At 29.5% G+C, this 20,274-nt stretch overlaps 1 protein-coding gene across 1 annotated transcript in view; it reads right to left on the bottom strand.

The window, feature by feature from the left end:
- Positions 1-3,768: 3,768 nt before the first annotated feature.
- LOC129968536 (mucin-2-like) overlaps positions 3,769-20,274 on the bottom strand; it is a 36,849-nt gene continuing 20,343 nt past the window's right edge. Inside the window, exons 2-6 of the mRNA XM_056082526.1 lie at positions 13,410-15,468; positions 10,426-10,620; positions 7,854-8,162; positions 5,856-6,206; positions 3,769-5,044 (exon numbers count right to left, since the gene is read on the bottom strand). Coding sequence (XP_055938501.1) covers positions 4,572-5,044; positions 5,856-6,206; positions 7,854-8,162; positions 10,426-10,620; positions 13,410-15,468 — 3,387 coding nt within the window. The 3' untranslated portion in view covers positions 3,769-4,571. The remainder of the gene's footprint in view (positions 5,045-5,855; positions 6,207-7,853; positions 8,163-10,425; positions 10,621-13,409; positions 15,469-20,274) is intronic.

The following is a 20,274-nucleotide window of genomic DNA, read 5'->3' as shown; positions in this document are numbered from 1 at the left end:
TCTGTCTTTCTAAAAAAATTTGTCAGAACTTATGCCAACCTACATAATTTCATACAAAGATTTATAAATTTGGTGGGAAGCATACTTCCCACGGCCTTAGAAAGAGTTAATTGCCATCACCAAATAATAACAGAAATGTCATTCGTCGTCATGTCTAGAAAACTTTGTTATCATACCCTGCAGGTATTAATCACACATTAAAAACCTATAACAAACAGTGCTATTGCATTTTTTATTATAATAGTATGTTATCATAATCTGCCATAAACAATATATTCTCTCTAGTAAATGCAAAATGTTCTTATGCACAAAAAAGAAATCTTTTGGTCTGTTACACCAAAAAAAACTTCATATATATATTTTTATGTATATTTTCCCAATACCTTGATTGGTTTTTGGACTTTTGATCCCAAGATTATATTTTATTTTCATGATATATAGGTGAGTGATTTCATATTGAATTATTAGTGCTCTTGAGATATCATCAAACATTAAATAATTAAAGAATATCAATATAAATCTATCAATGAGCTTTTAAAGAACCAATAATAAATATATATGATGCCACTAATGCAAGAGCAGTAAAAGCGAATGTTTTCGTCACTGAAACCATTCCCCATAAAGTCATGGCGATCTCTGTATTAGCTGCCTTGTCCATCAAAGGCAAAGAGATCAAATCAGAGTTTTCTATCGGGAGAGATGAGATCTTCATATTGGCAGACATGCCAGTATCATTCATTTTCACAGCGCATCCAACCATGACGAAAAAGAGGATCAAAACATGGACGCTGGGTAACAGCAAAGCACATTCGTAATACTTAGTGCCGGCAAAGATGATGGTGTAACTTGTCCGCAGAATTACCGATTCAAAAAAGAGGAAACATAAAAGAAATACAAAATTAATTTTTTTGTCAATCAGTAGCAAAAGTTCTGTGATGACATTGTGCAGTTTCAAAGCAGATTCGAAGTCTGCCTTGTCGATGTCTTTGTGAAGCTTTTTACAAGCATTCTCAAAGAGCATGCATATAATGGAATAGAACAAAACGAAAGCAGCTGCCGAAGAAAATACCACAACGTTCCAACAACAATGAATTGAAAATAGAAATGTGTGGAAATACGAGCCATACTGATGGTCTTTTAAAGAGAAAGTGTCTAGCATCATGTCGATAATAATAGGCATGTTTTTCAACACATAAATATCATTTGCTACGCCTAATGGAATGAATAGCATATTTACACTACAAAACAGCTTAACTCGTCTTTCAATAATCTTCATATCAGCATATCTCCCCAGTTTCTCGAGTATCTGGAAAACTTCTGAGAAGTCATTTGAGTATTTTACAATTTGACTATACAGCAAAGAACCAAAGCATAAAAGCATAATAATAAGAGTTAAATCTTTTGTGCCGTCACTTAAATTGGTGAGAAAAGCAGATAAGTCGAATATGACTTTTATAGAGTTGCAAATAATTGCGGTTATTGATATCAATTTGGAAACGTATTTAAATTTTGAATCAATTAAAGGCCCTTTCAAATATACTCCTACAATATTGAAAAACATAACTGCTATCTTTGCTGTCTTACTTAAGAGAAAATTCATAGTCAGGCTACTGAGTACTCCTATCCGTATTTTAGAAAGGGAATCTGATGTAAGAACTGAAGAATGGATGTCGCCAAGCAGTCTCTGAAATACTCGAAATTTTAGAAAAAAAAAGACTTTTGCAGTAAGTCGTTATTAAATTGTTTCAAAGTTTGAAAATATATCCAGTAGATGAAATAGAAAATTCACTTTTTAAAATATGTTTATGTTTGAAACGCTTTATTATTTAAACCGTGAAAACCTTTTGCTTAAAAATAATTCCAGTAAAATAATAATAATTATCAGTATTCATTACATGAACGTAAGAAACTTCTAGTTTTATTGATGCCGATTTCAGATCTGAATATATCCAGCAAGACTTGGTATCTTTAAAATTTGCCATCATGTAAAATCAATGTAAGCTTCTGTATTGCTTTTTATAATATATTTTATGCTCATAGCTTCGGAATAACCAAAGTAAATGACATTTTATAAAGATGATTGTATGTATTATAGACCTTTGATGTTCAAAGTTCTAAAAACAAGACTCAAGGCGATTGTCCGGTGTATGTTATATTCTTAATACATGAATTTGCTGTACCTCTATAACAGAAAACATTCAATTAACAAAGAGCAAAGCTTTCAAATTTTCTAACAATGCACCCTTATTTCATAAAAATATCATCAAAGTATAGACAACCCCTATTTAGGATTTATTCACAACTTATTATTATAAAACAATCACTAATGATTGGTTGTTTTAAATTTTGCCATAGCAACACTTATTTTTTTCTGTGGATATCGTATCAAAAACACAGCCTTGTGCTCGCAGTTAGCAACGAGATTATAATTTATTAAAATAGGATCTCTTTATGTGCATTTGTACGATAAATAATTCTTGCCATTTGCTTTTTCTATCTGCACTCCAAAATAAGAAACCTACTGCTTATAACAAATTGGGAGAAACGGTATCCAAAATTTAGAGATAAGAATAATTTTTTAATTAAAATAAAAAAAAATGTTATATTACGTGGATATCAAAATAAAAAAAATCAGCAAAGAACCCATTTTCTAAAATTAAGAAATTTTTGAAATATTGAGAAATATTATAACATATAAAACATTAATTGATTTTCTTCAGAAATACTTATCAAAAATAATATAAGGTATGATCATATTTGGAAATCTCATTTTTTAAAAATTGTTTTTAAGCATTAATCAACTACTTCAAATCTTCGTTATCATAAGAATTTCAATAACAAGATCTATTTTTAATAATATAAACAAAAATAGATAGATAATAGATAGAAAATAGATAATTTTATAGTTCAATTTATAACTTTCATTAAAGCACCAGATATGTAAAGAATGTGAAAGATTCGTTCTAATATAAGCTTGATATGTCAAAATTAATTTAAATTATATTTAAAGCAAACATACTGTATACAAAATTATTTTAGCATACAATATTAAAAACAAGCCTTCATATTAAATCATCATTGCCTTGATATAACGAATGTTTATAATACTCTTATTTAAAAAATGAAAATGAAGAAGATTATGAAATGTGATTTCATTTTCATATTTCATATAACCCTCATGACTCCTAATATTTTATAAGGCTCATGAATTTGTGAAAATATTTCATGTTAAATATAACTATTTCATTACTCTCATGTTTATTACCCTCATTTTCAAGGTTTGTTTTATTATTAATTTTAATTATTTAAAATTAACATTAAACCCTAAATTTACATAACATTTCCGCCAACTTAATAAGCTCACATGAAGATAAAGGCTCTTTAAAATTTTTATCAAGAGCTATAAAACTTAACAATTGCATAATAATTCCATAGGTAAAATATCCCTTTTCTTTTCTTTCAAAAAATTTTTTTAAAAAAATCACATTTAAATTTTTTGTGCCTTTTAGGTAATATTGAAAACATGTGTTTCTCTTTTTTGCCTGTTTCAGTTCTCCTCTTTCCTTTCAATTTCGCATCATTCGATTTTAGCGTATATAAAGTTTCTTAGTAATAAAATAAAATAACATATTTTTAGTAACTTCATAACTTGAATCAATAGTTAAAAATCTATTTTGAATAAAGCTCATTCAATTTCGTGAGCTTTCTGCATGTAAAAATATGTTCAATAAAATACAAATGTTTACATGGGATTCTTCATCCCATGGTTTTTGTGATGTCTAATTTATTTTCAAATACATATTTTACGTGAATCACCTTGATCATGATTCTAATTCATAGAATACACGTCAAGGCATTTGATACCAAAAAAAAAAGCTTTGATGCAAAACACAAATTATTACATTGAAATAAAATGCATCTTCATAGAATCTACATTAAATCACGTGAAAATATTATAAATTATTTAGTCTATTAAAAACTTTAAAAAATTGATTTTACAAAGGTAAATTAAGCTTGGGACAAAAATCCACTCAACTGTACAAATAACCAAAAGAGCTATACAGCTCATAATGTTCCGCATTGCTTTCTATCGCTTCACAACTCGAATTGCTTCCGATAAATGTTGTTTTGTTCCCCTCTTTTTAAATTCTTTTTGTAGAACTTGTTCATATTTGCAAAATGTGAAAAAGCTTTCTAACATATTAGTTTGCCCCATTTTTTTTCCACTCCAAGTTTTTAAAACACTAAATAATCCAATCCATTGAATAACCCAATGCCAACTTTTTATGCAATACTCCCTTCATATATTGCTATATTATCTGTACCACAAAAATCTTGCTTTAGCGCTTGATGTTAAAATCTGTAAAGCATCAAAAAAAGTCTTTAATGTAACAGTTTATCACAAATTTTTTCTTTACTTCGGATCGTCAAAAAGATGTTTTAGGTTCTTTGGTCCATTTACTCACACTTAATAACTCATAGTCATCTGACGCACTATTCACATATTTCTATTAACATTGTTTCTTCGTTAATCCACAACTCATTACAATTGCAAAAATATTTTTCTTTTTCTAATTTATCCTTCTTATCTCCAAGGGTTGGAAAATAACTTCCTCAAAAGAATCTCCTGGCGGAAGAGGGAAACTCTCAACAGGGATGGCTTTTGTAGAACGGGCAATTGACGGTGCAGGGGTTACCCTATTATTATTTGATGATTGAACAGTGGTACCAACGTTGGGCTGATGTCTTATAAATGGACTGTACCACGGTTTTTTACTGGGCGGAAGGGCTGAGGGCACTACTTGAGTTGTCGAACTTGGACTTGATGTCTGAAGATTGATGACTCTGGCTCGACCTCTTCTAGAACGGTCTTGACTGTTGGACACACTGGCGATGCCTTGAATAGGTACTGAAGGAGTGGCAGATCGTGCTACTGGAGGTTGACTCCTTCTAGGAGACTCGCTCAAAACTCTTGGGGCTCGCTGAGGGTGGTCCACTCGGGCTCTCCAAGGGGGATTGCTTGTTGTTGCTTGAACACGTTCAGCTGAAGAAAAATATCAAAATACTTCACTGATAATATGCTATAAAAATATTGTTATATTAGAGAAGCTGATGTAAAAGTATTGGCATCAGCTGAAATTTCCAAAGCAAACTCTGGAGAAAATGCATATTTTCGCAATATAGTGACTCATCTTAAAAATTTAGAAATTATGATTTTGGGATTAAATATACTGGATTTGAGAATCATATTGAAACAGTAGCTAAAAATAAGAAGACCAAAAATAATGAGATATTTAAGATTCTTAATTCACACTAACACGCATACAAAACAAATGGGACAAGTTATTGGAAGTAAGTTCATCTTAAATGTAAGACCGAAACCATATCATGTGTTTCAGATACGTTCCAATTGAAATATATCTGTAGTTATTTTCAAGAAGTTATAATTCCCTTTCAGAAAATGTCAAATTTTAATACATAAAGTAAATAGTTATGAAAATTATAATATTATTAATTAATATTTTTGGAAATGAACTGGGATTTTTACATGTGGAAATTTGATTAAAAATAATAAGTGAATTGCTTTTATAAAAATGATTTTTTTATATTTATTATCTAGTTGTATAATTGTTCATTATTTAATATTAAGTTCTGATAACCATTACTTAGAAACTGTGAAATAAATGCAAAATTGTCCCTAAATATACAGAATTTTGATTTTTATCGGATTACTATCTTCTAATGGCTTCCAGATCTTATTTTTGATTGGAAAAATCTTCGTGAAGATCGTCGTTTTTAAACAAAATATTTAATCTAATTTAGAAATATAGATATACTGTCACTATTTCACTTACTTGCAATTCGGTTTCTGGGGCTTTTGGGTGGATCAGTAGTTGTATCGTTTTGTTTCTGTTTTTTCCTTTTAGGCTCAAAATAATAAACTCTGAAAGGTTTCGCTGTGGATTTTGATGAACTTTTATTCACTTCTTCCTCTGTCACAAGTTGCGGACGTTGACGTTGCGAATTTCTGTCTCGTATGCTGGTTTCTTTTGGTGGGATGCTAGGTATGGGACGAGCTCTTTCTTCTAATCTTCGAGGAGATCTGGACGGAGAAACGACCCTGGGCACAGTTGGTTTTGTTGATGTAAGTTTTGCTTTTTTTGTTGTCGGACGAAACCACTGGATAGTGTAGGCTGGGGTAACACCTGAAAAAATACCCCATAATGAATCAAAGATTATTCTACTGATAAATGATACCCAATCTTTTCGAACTAAACGACTTTTAAAGTAGTATTTGAAGATTTATGACACATATATAGGTGTTAGATTCTCAAATATAATGTAGGTTATTATACATTTGATCATTCTTATGAATGAGAAAGTTATTTTGTTGAGGTAAAATTAAATACAAGTTACAATTTTTCTTTAAATTATAACTTTTTAAAAGTGAGGAAACTTTTTATTTTCTTATTTTTCAACCATTTATCTCTTTAAATCGTTAAAAATAAAAGATAAATTAATATTTTATAAAAAAAATTGGATATAGACGTCAAAAACAAACCTGTTCAAAAAATTTAGTTCCAGTATTCTACTCTGAATTTAAGAAGGAAATCAAAATTTTTAATTTCTTTAAATAAATCTCTGATTCATTTCCATATTTGTCTCAATACCATCTGGGGTCTGCTAAAAATCATAGGCATTCTCAGCTGTCAAAATTTTTATATTTAATAAAATGTAATGTCTTGATCTAGACTGATCAAATAACGAAGCAGAATTTCCAGACAATTCTTTATTTTACAGCCCTATATATACAAAAGCACAACTTGTTCTAATCTTGGTTAAATAAATAATTATTTACACCTGTAGTAGGAGACACAACAGTCGAAGGTTTATCTTGAAACTCAGTTCTCCATCAATATGGAGAAACAACACCACAGGGAACTAACAGGTTGTTAGTCAACACGACCACTCCAGGGGTAGTTCTCGGACTCCGAATTCGTGGGAGTAGTCGAACAGTCTGCCTGCAATTCGTTTCTTCTCCTCTCCCTAAAAAAAACTCCGTACTTTATCTCGGCGACAATCTCCACCTCTGAATTTACATTGGTCATTTGAGCTCTCTTTCGGCCAATCGGGGTTCAGCAATATGCTCCTTCAGCGGCGCCAGTAGGTCGTGGGAAGGTCCTTTTAAGAATGCAACTTTCATAACTGACTATTCTGAAACACGGAGTTATCATAGTCCTTTCACAATGAGAAACGTTTAGTATCCAGATGTTTGGATACCCCTTTCTCTTTGAAGGTACTCTCAATAACTCTTGGACGAGGAATTCCCACATATGGTCTTTCACTGTAGTCGCTAATAAACAGATGCGAGACCACCCAGGCGAAAAGATCCACCATCTGGCTATTTCGAAGAGTTTAGTAATTAACAGCGACGACACAGCTGGCTGTTAATGTCTTGTCAGTACTGGGAAACGGGGAATGTTACAAGAGGAATTCATTATACGAAACCAAAGGTATACAAAATAAATTTTAAGTACTCTTCAGTTCTCGACTTAATCTTAGAGCAAACTAGTTGAAATAATTTTAACTTAAATAGTAATTTAATGAAAATTGTTTGGCAAAATAATCTAAGTTGCACATATTGTAGATTACATAATTTTAATTAAAGCTGATTCTGATTAAAAGTTATCAACCAGATTATAAATATATTTTGATGCAGAAGAACTAAATCTCATAATCCAACACAAAGAACTTATATTTTTTCTTCCCCGATTACATCGGAACACAGGATGTAGGAAATAACGTCTTCACATTATCATTAAAAAAAAAAGGGAAAATATATCATTTCTTACCAGGAGTTGGGAGATTTTGAAGATGGTCGGCCCTTACTGCGTTCTTTCGGGTTGGTTCGAAACGGAATATTTGGTCCATTTTCATTTCTTCTTCGGTAATAGCTCTGATGTCTGGCGTTTGAGTGGTCGATCCGGGCAAAGATCGTCTGTCCGAAAATGCTGCTGGCGGAATGGTCTGAAAACCGATGGAGTTGCGAAGATGGAATCCCTGGTTTTGTCGTGGTTTCCTACTGGTAGTGACTGGAAGAGGAGGAGGAGGAGGGACTGTCTTGGGAAGAGGAGTTGGCTTGTTTGTAACGAATGAAAGGCCTGTAAGAACAGTTTGATGCTTTGGAGTATCAAGCTCTTGATGCACTGATGATAGTTATTAAAATTAAAAAGGCTTTTATTCCCTTATTATTTTAAAGGCTTTTATTCTTAATTATTTTTAATTAGCGTTACTCATATTCTAACGAAATAATATGAGCCATTAATTTAATAATAGTATTTAATAATGACGGTAAATGTTTTTAAATTTACTGCGTTGCTTCAATGTTCTTTCAGACAGTTTTTAAGACATTTATTAAAAGATGCTGAAATTGTCTAAAGTATTATGATAAATTCAACTCAAGATAATTTCTCATGGTAGTTCGAAGACTAATATTTAACTTTGCCGGAGTAATTATTTAGAAATATTTTACTACTTAAAGAAACTAATTTAATAATACGGCATAGTTTTCCAATTGTCAATGAACAGGCGAGTAGTTATAAGAAAAATAGCATTAAAGTTAAAATTTAAAACAAATGTCTATATCACTATCCGCATTCTGTCGGTAAAATATTCGGTATGAGATATAACAGTTTCAGATTTCAAATATTAAAGATTCCTTTTTAATTAACACATAACTTTTTAATAAAGGACTTAATCATTTCGCCATGTAAAAGGGAAAGTTGTTAGTTTAATGTTAGATTAATTAGATGAAGTTATTATTAATGTTTATTTTCTTTCATTATAGTACGTTATCATAAACACTCAAAATTAACGTTTTCATTTTTTAATGCACTAATTGGGATTCTTAGTAACACGCCAGGATGTCGCAATTAACATTTCAAAAAACTTCACTGACCGAAGAAATATATACTTTTTGAAAAAAGTTGTATGGAACAGAATTTTGAGAGATAATATGGATTAGTGATAGCTTACAAGCTTATTCCAAAAGTTTATTATATCAATTGAGTATTTCAAATAATGAATGTAAAAAAATGTGTTCAATGTCCTTTTCTTACACGCAGGAGTAAATAAAAATTATCACAATTTATTCAGTATGGCTAAAATAATAACCATCCTAGTGAGGAATTAAGCATGTTGTTATTATATTACAGTCATCTACTTTTAACCCATAAAATAAAGAATAAAATGAAAAGAATATCTCCTAGTGCTTCTTGGTATTTAATATTTTGATAAATTTTGAATATATTCTGAAGTAATATTTTTTTGGTAATATGTGATGACATCTTCAACGGAAGTATATTTAAAGTATATATTCTATTTCATGACCATTTTCGAGAGGGAATCTACTTTTTCATTCCAAGAAATATTTGAATATTTTTGAATCCAAACCTATTCTTTTATTTTTTTTTGTCTTAGCTTCAATTCAATATTAATCTATCAATTACCCTCGGTGATTTGATTGATAACCTTTGAAGGCTTGAAGGATATTGTAAGAAATTGTAAGAAACAGCAATTTTTTAAAACTAAGAAGGCATTAATAGCTTGACAGATCGCTATAGCTTCGGCAGTAAAGATGGAATTCTAAGAATTCAATAAACAAGGTTTGTATGTTTGATATCTCTATGGTGAAAATGAGAAATTGCTATTTAGATGCCGCCGAGACGATGACAAAATAATTATAGCAATAATATTATACAATATTAACTAGAATAAAGCAAAAATATTTTATTTCAAGACAATATGATATAATAACTCAAATTTTACATTCATAATCAAGTGAAAAAAGAATTAAGTCAAATCTAAATGCAAAGCAGCTGACTTCATTCATGTGAAAATAGTATTAATTTGCTTGTTATTAACTTAATAGTATTTAAAGGAAAGGAGAAACAGAACATATAATTAACCTTTCAAATGAAACATGAGCCTCCAGATTCGGAAATTGGAATAGTTATGCTATCGGACCGTTAAAAAATTTGTTGATTAGGAATTGAGATAATTTGAAGTTATTGAGATAATGTGAAATCTAACTGCTCTCAATGTTCTATCCTATATAAACTGATTGAAAATTGATTGTATGACAATCACTTTTGTTTCGAAAGGAGAGATGGCAGTATATTTATAATCATACTTTATTACACATATTTTCTTCAGGAAAAGAATAATGGCATATATTTTTTATTCTAAAGGAACAAATATTATCATATTAGGATTATTTCTGACATACTGTATATTTTCCAGTATATATATATTTTTTATCTCTACGAATAAAGCCATCTCTAGTAATACAGTTACAATTGTTAGCATTAAATATTCACATAAATATTTATGAACAACTGAACACAATATTGGTTCATATCTTACCTCTGTACCTAGGACGCCGTGTAGTTGTGGCAGGATTCACTAATGGGGAGGGTGGCGCTATGGTTTGTGTTGTAGGAAACGTTACAGCATTAATTCGCACAAAATCATGTTGCAATTTGGGGAGCGATTCAGTTGGCTTGAAATCTTTCTCAATGATACTATTCACTGGAGGCGTAACCTGAATGCTTGATGAGCCTACAGACGGAATGGAGCTGGTTATTTGAACATGAGAATTTTTCATAAAAATTGGTCTCACATGCATGGCAATGCCACTTGCAAAATTATATGAAGTGTTTAGAAATTTTAGAAATGAAATTTTATTTTAGGTATGCATTGTAAAATAATACATTTTTAATATATTACAGCATCGAACTAAAAAACATATCCTTTTGTAATCTATACTACTAATAAAGGTGAATTTGTATATCTGTGTGTACTTGCGATCTACAGTACACATTATTTAACTTAGAGCTACCAAATTTGGCAAATAGTGCGTCTATGAGAAATGTGCACACTAAAGCGTTTTTTTTTTTTAAATTTTCAACTAGAATTTTAGTTACAATAGCCCCATTTACTGTTTATGATCACATTAAGAGCTTAATGTAGTCGAGGTTAATATTATAATCCGTCGCTTTATCGAAAACCTCTGGTATCGCGCAGACGTATTCAAATGTACACGAAAATAATCGTTTAGTATGATCCCTTCATCATTTATTGCTGCCAATTTTTAAGTAGTGAATTCACCGATCTCTCATTTTCAGCTAGAGCAAATGATTAATATTCGTGAAATTTCTTGCTCAGTTTGCAAAAGAACATATAAATGTCCGTTTTGGGACGGGTTTCACATTCTTTTATTTGAATTAGAGCAATCGATTGATTGAAATAGACTTCTATGCTGTCAGGTCTAACTTGAAACCTGTTGAACAGCCATAAACTGCTACTACTTACGGCTGAATAACGAAAGCAAAATAGATAAAAATAAAAGAACTGATTTCAGGGTTAAAGACAAAGTTGAAATTCTTAACAAGTATGAAAGTTTATCTAAAATTAGACAGTTAAAAATTTCACAGAAATTTTAAACACTGTGAGAAAAACCAGTAAACTTTTATGGATCTGCCAATAATAGACTTGGGAAAAGAACCCTCCAAAGAACATCGAAGTTAGTCAAGGCAATTGATATTTTGAAATTCAGCATCATCATTCAGCAAATTAAAAAAAACACAAATAAAAACAATGTGTTAATGAATCATTAAGGAATAATTGAGATAAGTAAATATTAATAAATTTAACTGATATTTTAAAAATAAATTATAGATGAAGTAGAGCTGAAGTAAGCATTTTTTCCCGCTGTTATGATAAAAATACGGTTGGTTTTATCCAATTCATTTATTTTTATCAATGCTAGTTTGTTCTGAAATGATTAAGCATTAAGCAGAAAATACTGTAATTAGAAATTAGTCAAAATCTAAATATATTATAGCACAAAAATAACTTTTTACAACATTTTAAATTTCAAAGAGTTTTCTTTCAAGTGATAGCGATTTTTGTGCTGTATAATTTTATTTTCTATTTTTAATTAATTAAAAAATATTTAATCGTATATTGCAACAATGCATATAAATATTGAAGTGAAACCATAATCGTTTTCATTGTTGCTACAAATATTTCATCCTAGTTTTTCTTTCAATTATTGATGATCAAGATAAGAAGATTTGAGTTTTTTGCGGTGATGAGTAGGTTTCAGAAAAAAAAGCATGCTTTTAGTAAAAGTTTGATTTTATTTCCGCTTTCGGTTAAAATTTAACTTCAAAACTAAGCAATGATGAATTTTTTTTTAACTGCCTCCATTTTTAAATACTGCTGTTCTTTTCAGTTATATAACTGAACTTTATTGATAAAAATAAGGGAAATACATGGTATAAAAAGCAAAATGATCTGAAATAGTAAAAGTTATATGTCTATCAAAATTTGAAGTTTAAAAATATTTTGTTGAAGAAATATTAAGACTAAGTTTTGCAAAATATTTAATTGAAATTTTTCAACTAACCAACCGCTATCAAAGGTGGCTACTATTAAAACATAAATGATTTGTTTCATTTTTATTGCTATCAAAGATTGTAGATGTACATGATATTTTTTAACTGTCAAAATGATTTTGGCATCTTGATGGGAAACCGGATATTATTCTCGAGACTTATCAATTATTTAATTCAGGCTTCATATATTTTATTAACAAAATAATTTATTTAGTCAGAGGAAAAATTTGTAGAACCACCAAACAAAAAATAATATCGTCTCCAAACCATTTTTACATCTGGCGCAAAAACCAATGTCATTTGCAAAATCATCTTCTATTTGAAATAAATGTTAAAGCCATATTAAACATTAATATTATCATGATATTGTTCATTTAGTATAATCTAAATTTCTTTGCAATATATATTTAGAAATATTCTGATTTTAAATAAAATAAGAATGATAACTTATCCCATATCTTTAATGTTCTTGAAATAATATATTTCTTCACAACTGTTATTGCAATAATTTATTTATCAGTGATAATAATTTAGTAACCATAACACTATACCGAATTTTTACATGCAGAAGAAAATTGAGTCCTATACTATATTATATTATACAATTTACGTGTAATAATCTTGAAGTAAGATATCATGTCAGTAAACATCAGTTTCCTGCATTTATCTATAAAATATTTGCCTGTTTAATACTTCTTCTATCAGTCAAAATTGAAAAAAAAAATATTTTCATATACATTATTTTTACGTTAGTTATCTGTATTAATTAAGGGAAAAGAAAGAATAACATTATTCATCCAGCATTAAAATTATTTGAAATTTGAACTTTCAATCATTTTTTTATTATTTTTTAAAATTGAAAACGTCTATTTTCGCTCTGTATTTGAATATCTTTAAAAAAAAAGATTACTATTTAGCATTATAAAATGAATAAAATTTATAGCTTACCTCTGTTTCGACCCCACGTCGTTGTCAACACTTTCGTAGTGGGGGAATTTTGTATCGATGTTACAGAAGTTCGATGATATGGATTAAAATTATAATGAACCAATGATGGCTTGGTTGATCGAATTTTCTCATACTCGACTTTACTTTCGATTAGCCGTCCTGTTCTTTCTCTATTTGTCCTCTTATTTTCTACTGAAGAGTTTTCTACTGGAGTGACTACTGTTGGTGACTGTTTCTTTAAAGAGTCGAATGTGACCACTAAAAAGGGCAGTTCTGGAGTATCTGGCTGGAAAACTTCGAAAATTGTCTCAATTATATTTCTGGGAGGGAGAGAATAAGAAAGTGATGGAGGTGGTGGTGTTTTTCCAGTAGAAAATTTTTCTACTTTTGTGGACTTCGGTGGTGATGATGTTGATATACTTGTTGAAGAGAGCATCGAGGGATGCTTTGTAGGAATTTGTTGAGAATTCCTAATTCTTTGAGTTGTTAAAGGATCGGTATGTCGATTCTCAGGAATACGTTTTGTTGTTGGTGTCATTTCAAACACATTTTTAGTAACAACATTTGTAATTTTAACTGTTTCGGTAACTGGATTAGTGCTAGTCTCTGGAAATTTTGAAGATAAAGATATTCTTGCTGGAGATAATGTCGTGATTGGTTTCTTTGTCAGTTCTACTTCTTTTTCTGAAGGCTTTGGAGTTTCTGTAACAATATTGGTTCTGATTGTAGGTGGAGGAGAAAGAACAACGCTTTGAGTTCTTGGTACTTCCTCTATCTTTGGAGATTTTGTTGTTATAGGATCGATCCTCAAGTTTTGAAGTCTTTCTGTTGGTACCTGAGGTCTGATAGTTGGTGGAGGTGTGCTGAAAATTAGTGATGGAGATTTATTTGTCACTGTGTTAGTTAGATTTTGCAACTTTTCAGGAAGTACTTGAAAGTTAGCTCGAGTTACTTCGTAGACAACTGCAGGTTTAACCACATTTGTAGCTATAGTAGCCGTAATAACTGAGGATAATCTTGAACTTGGAGAACTAGTGGTTGTAAAATCAGCCCTTGGATCTTGTAATCGTTCCGCTATTGTGTTTCGTCTTATTGTGGGTGGAGGTGTAAGAATATTATTACGTGTTACCATTGGATGTTTTGTAGTAACGGGATCATATCGAAGATTTTGAAATCTTTCTGGCGGCATTTGTGTGTTGATTCGATTTGGTCCTGAAATTACAGCAGGCTTAACATCAGCAGATTCAACATTAGACCTTTTGTTAATTTCATTACCATTGTTTGAGGCTAAACTATTGTTTTTCCTTATACGAGCACCAAAATATACAGGTGGAAGGGAAGGGTTGTTACCACCGCCTGATCCAGATGTTGATTTAAATACATTTGAGACAGAAGTAACATTAATGGCCACTATTCTTCCAGATTGCAAAAGAATATATCTTGTTGTTACATTTGGTGTTTCCACTTGTGGTGGTAGAGTTACAGTCACACCAGGAGTAGTCGGAGATTCAAGAACTACCTCATCGAATGTTGACCACCGTCCAGATCTCAGACCTGGTACTCGACTCACAACGTGATCCTCATCTTGCTTTCTGGTAACAGCTGTCCTCTCTTCAAGAACATTGTCCACATCTGATTCTGTGTCTGTGAAATTAAAATGCGTAACATTCGAATAAGATTCCAAGCTGTACCACCAGTTTACAGCGGAATTACCCCTGTACCTTCCACTGAAAACATGCTCTTCGTCTTTAGAAAGCTCTAATTTAAATTCGGATGAATCGTTGATAGGTTTCTCTGAGGGTGAGAATGGAAAAGTAAAGTTCGTGGGAGGAGAGTTTATCCAGTCTTTCTCGAAAGGTGGTAGATTACGAAAAGCATCTTGCAATGATGGAACCCTGTCCAATTCAAAGCGATTGATGACGTCAACATCATCCAGTTTTCTTTTCTTTCTGATATTTCCTTTAGAATTTAAATCATTTTCTTCTAATTCTAAGGAGCGTGATTGTACAGTTTGGATCACTATTCCTGAAACTAATATTACAGACAATAACAGGAGTTTCTGAAAGAGAGTAGGAAGACAAATTTATAGATATTTATTAATATTTAAACAATAATTAATTAAAATTCAAAATATTGATTATAGATTTGTAAATACATTTTTATGTTTATAAACAAGACAAATAACAATATTAAAATTATGGTATGATGACACGAGTTTTTGCCAGTAAAATTACTGATCAAAATCTTTGATTCAGTTGAAAAAAATTGTAAAATTTATGAATCCTGCTAATATTCAGAATTCTATAAAGATACAAAAATGCATGACATGGGATGAAATTTTAAAGTAACTTATAGCACTTCATAAGTGTTTGTATGTATTCATATCTAACTTTAAAAAAGATTCTTTTTTTTTTTTCTTTTTTGTAAATTTGAATTTAACACTAGGCGAAATATGTTTGACATTATTAAATTGATGACCAATATTATGAGATGAAAGAGAAAAATGTTACTAGTTTTAAATTGTATTCTAACATGATGAAGCCATTATGAAAGTTATTTATACTTTTTTCGTTATTTTGGATTGCAACTAATAATTTTTGTTGCCATCTTTCAAATAAGTATCTAAAGTTAATGAGAGTATTAGTGAATTATTTGTGATAATTTTAACAAAAATGGGCCGAATTATTGAAATCGGAATAAATAATTAAAGATGCTATAATTTATACAATGTATAACTTTAGAAGCGCCAACTACTTAAAGAATATGAAATGTTAAAATAGAATTTTTCAACGGAAAATTTTATTGATTTTTTTTCTTTTGCCAAATCTCTGTTAGACGCATGTATAAAATCTTTATTGTTTCCAAAAATATGCATATTATGCATAAAACACTTTTTGTTAGATTAAAAGAAATATAAAATTAAACAAAGAAAACTTAAATAATCACATATTTTCAAATATTCAACTGAAATCAGAATCATTCTGCAAGATACATTTTGCGTTAAATATTATGTCGTTCTTATTATATTTTTGTATATAAAATTCTTTAGGCAAAGAAAATACATTATAATTTTTACGCGTTTAAAAATTATTATCATAGCCTTATTATCAATCACTATAGCTTGATTATGAATTTTGAAATCATTATAGCTTAATTATGAGTCATGTAATCATTGTAATCGAGCTAAGAATTTAATTCTTTATTACTATTTAATTTTAAAATTTCTTCATAATTAAAAAAATTATATTTTTGTTGTTAATTAACAAAAGAAAAATTCAAACATATAATTCCAAAATAGGAACAATAGAAAATACTCCCATTATATACTGAAAGATCTAACTTTGGATAAAAAAGAAAACATCTATCTAAAATCTATTGTTCAATAATCAGATTTATTATCTCAAATTACATCTGTCAAACTAGATACAAAGTAGGCATATCTTAAGAAATAAAGACAAGTTTAAAGCGATATTTACACTTTTATCGACCGCTGAGAATTGTAACATTATATGCGAGTTAAAACCCACGTATAACTCTTTCTTTTGTGTATTCTTTCGTGTTTTTATTAAAGACCGATCCGTTTGCAAATCGCATAATATGCCTGCTTTCGATGAGTATCTGCTTTAGGTGAGATAGAGAATTCAGAAAACTTCCCACCATTGCTATGTAATAAAATATAGGTCGAATGCGACCGATAGCAATTTACTCAATGACGCTTCCGCTGAAGATGGCATTGTTTCAATTTTTGTACAGTTGTGCTCTAGTGAGCATTAAATTTCAGCAAAAGTCGAAAGGAATTGTTGATTCAAGGTTTTATGATTAAAAAACCCCAACGTAATTATCAGATTCTATTAATTTCTTTTATTCAACGATTAAGTTTATCATGAGACCGAAAGTAGTATTTTTTATATGATTAATTATCGAATGGAAAAATGTTTGAGTTGCTACAGCGTTTTCAAAAAGAAAGATAGAAATTGAAATTTATAATTCCAGATAATTAAACAACTGATGAATAAAAAATATTTCTAAAAAGGCATAAAGATTAATAAGTATAAGGGGTACAAAAATTTTAAATTTAGATTCTGTTTCGGATTCGCTCAAGGAAATAAAAATAAATGTATGTAGCAAGTTATTATTATAATTATAAATACATTGGGGATCACCAATTTGATGATTTATATCTAAACAATATATTTCTCTTGAAAATAAAAATCACAGATCACAGGTGAAAAATAAAATTAAAAGTTAACCCACAAAGTGCGCGATGGAAGTTGGTAGTCAATGTCTTAAAAATCGATTAATGTAGTTAAAGTCTTCTCCAGTGAACATAGATATTAAAATGTTTCCAGTTATTGGAATTAAGTGTACGTGTCAATGTTTCTTTACTGACTCGGATTACAAAATATTCTTAGATAAAAAATATAATTTTTATTTAAGAATATTCTTAAAAAAAAGTCAGGAGTAATAAAATCAAGAAAAAAACTTATAAGCTAGATTATATCAAATGATGACGAAAAATATTCAACATTTAATGTACCGATGTTTTTATTTTCCATTTGAAATTCTTTATTATGTAATCAATGCTAATTTTTAACATATTCGCATGGGCAGGTTGCTTATTTCATATTCATCTAATAAAATAACATACGTTTATTTTAGAATACAACAGGAATACGGACAGGACATCACAGCTCAAAATGAAATATCATATAGTTTAGTGTGATACACTGTTACTAACGTTAGGTAATTATAGTATCTCAATAAACTGAGTCCATCAATTTTATTTATCAGTCTTGTAAAACATTCGTTTCTTATAGATACAGAGAGATATATTTACTTTGTTATATTATTAAGTAAATAATCTTGTTCTAATCTAGCCAATGATTAGACCAAAACTTTAAATGAAGCATTTTGTACTATAAATTAAATATAAATTTTATATTAGTAAAATTATGCTGCATTTCTTAAATAATTTCATATTTGTAATACACAAAGAGAAAATAATGTTATCTTTAAAAAGTTTGACCACGCGCTTTTAATCTTCAACCACATTTTAGACTTTCCTGAGACTAAAAATTCATTTTATAGTTGTGTCTAATCATAGCCAATAAAAAAATGAAATTTTGTATAGTGTCGTTCAGCGAAATTTGAGGATTTTCATCAAATATCAGATCAAATCTGTCTCGACAAAAACAATCTTTCGCCATAAAATCGCAATAACAAAAAATATAAATTATCCTAAAACAGGAAATATGATATGTGGCTTTAGTATCTAAAGTTATAATTTTTACAAAATATTGGATCCTATCAGCCAATAGGAAGAGATATTAAAATATAAGCCCAATTTTCATTTCTCTATAATGAAGCTAAATACAATATTATGGAGTCTAAACACATTATTGTGCATCTTAAAATAGAATCAGTAAGTGCAATCATATTGAAAAGAATGTAGCACACACATGGACTATATCACCAAAAATTAACTAGTTTTCTTCTTAGATTTGGTGGAATATACAAAAAAATTATTATTGTAATTGCTAAATGAGAAGGTCGAGGTGAATATATTTTTAATAATTTTGTTTTCTTCCATTCGACGTTTGAGTTCAAAACCTCTGATATTACAAGGGACTAAAATAAGGATTATTTGTATTCAGGCTTATCGCTGCTTCCAAAAGAATTGTTGAAGAATCTCAGGTTTTCTAATTGATTTGGCTTTCGTGTGATTCTATACAGAAATGGCGATCAGAATAAGTCTTGAATTCCTTGCCTTCGTTAAGGAGTTAAATTCCATCTTAACTTAATCCTAACCAGCATATTTATCCATGAATTTATTTTGCAAACCGCTGGAGAATTTTTAAATAACATCTGTTATTTTTCTAGGCTAATAAATTGAATGACGTCGCATAAACTAAGATGTTTTATATTTCGAACTTATAATTTTATGCTACGACTGTCCATTTATAATTACTCAGAAGGAACATGAAATTAGATATTTTTGGGATCATCTTTTTATTTGGATTCAGAATTTAATTCTCACCTTAACAATGAGGACCTCAATAAATTTTTTTTTAATTATAGCTCCAATAACTCTATTGATTACATAACTTTTTAGTAAAAAAAATGCTTTAGATGTCTAAGTATTTCAGTAATGGCTGTATGCCCCTACTATTCTCTAATTTTAAGAGATGTAGTAAAATAAAACTTTGAAACAGCTGCCAATCTCAACTCTTGAACGATTTTGTTAATTTTAATTATCAATTAATTTTTCCATTTTATAAACATAGTAATCAGTCGGACTGCTCTGCATTTATTGTGAAAAAAACAAACAAATTAAAGTAATTTTTGTTGTCGTGATAAGATATAATTCATTTTAAACTGACAGACATGACTAAATTAATACTATTAATATGGTGGGTAGCTAATATTACGTCAAAAACAACTTGTTACATTTCAAATACAGAAAAAATTTCTGAATAAAAAAATAATTAAATATTTTTAGAGTAGATTTACGCTTTTGAGAAGTTTTTTCATTTTTTTCGATCAAAATTGATGAATATAAAACATACAAACTAATGGCATAATTTGAGTAAAGAATGCTTGCTGCATGAATTAATTAAAATTCTTTCTTTATTAATTTGACGTTACTCAAAATTATTAGAAATATCTGAAACTTTGTGCAATTAAGAAAGTTCAGATATCTTAGTGATTTGTTATGAAACAATTTTTATGGTTATATGATGTTTTTAAATAGTGAGTGTATGTGTGAAAACTCTCAAATGTAATTTGGGGCACAATTCCATTGATGAAAAATGTATTATATGAGATATATAATTCTTTTCTCAAATTTTCTGTCATAATAAGATAT

The sequence above is a fragment of the Argiope bruennichi genome, chromosome 1 (genome assembly GCF_947563725.1).
Source record: "Argiope bruennichi chromosome 1, qqArgBrue1.1, whole genome shotgun sequence".
Taxonomy (NCBI): Eukaryota; Metazoa; Arthropoda; class Arachnida; order Araneae; family Araneidae; genus Argiope; species Argiope bruennichi.
The sequence above is the reverse complement of the archived record's forward strand: the minus strand, read 5'-3'. Positions and strand labels throughout refer to the sequence as shown.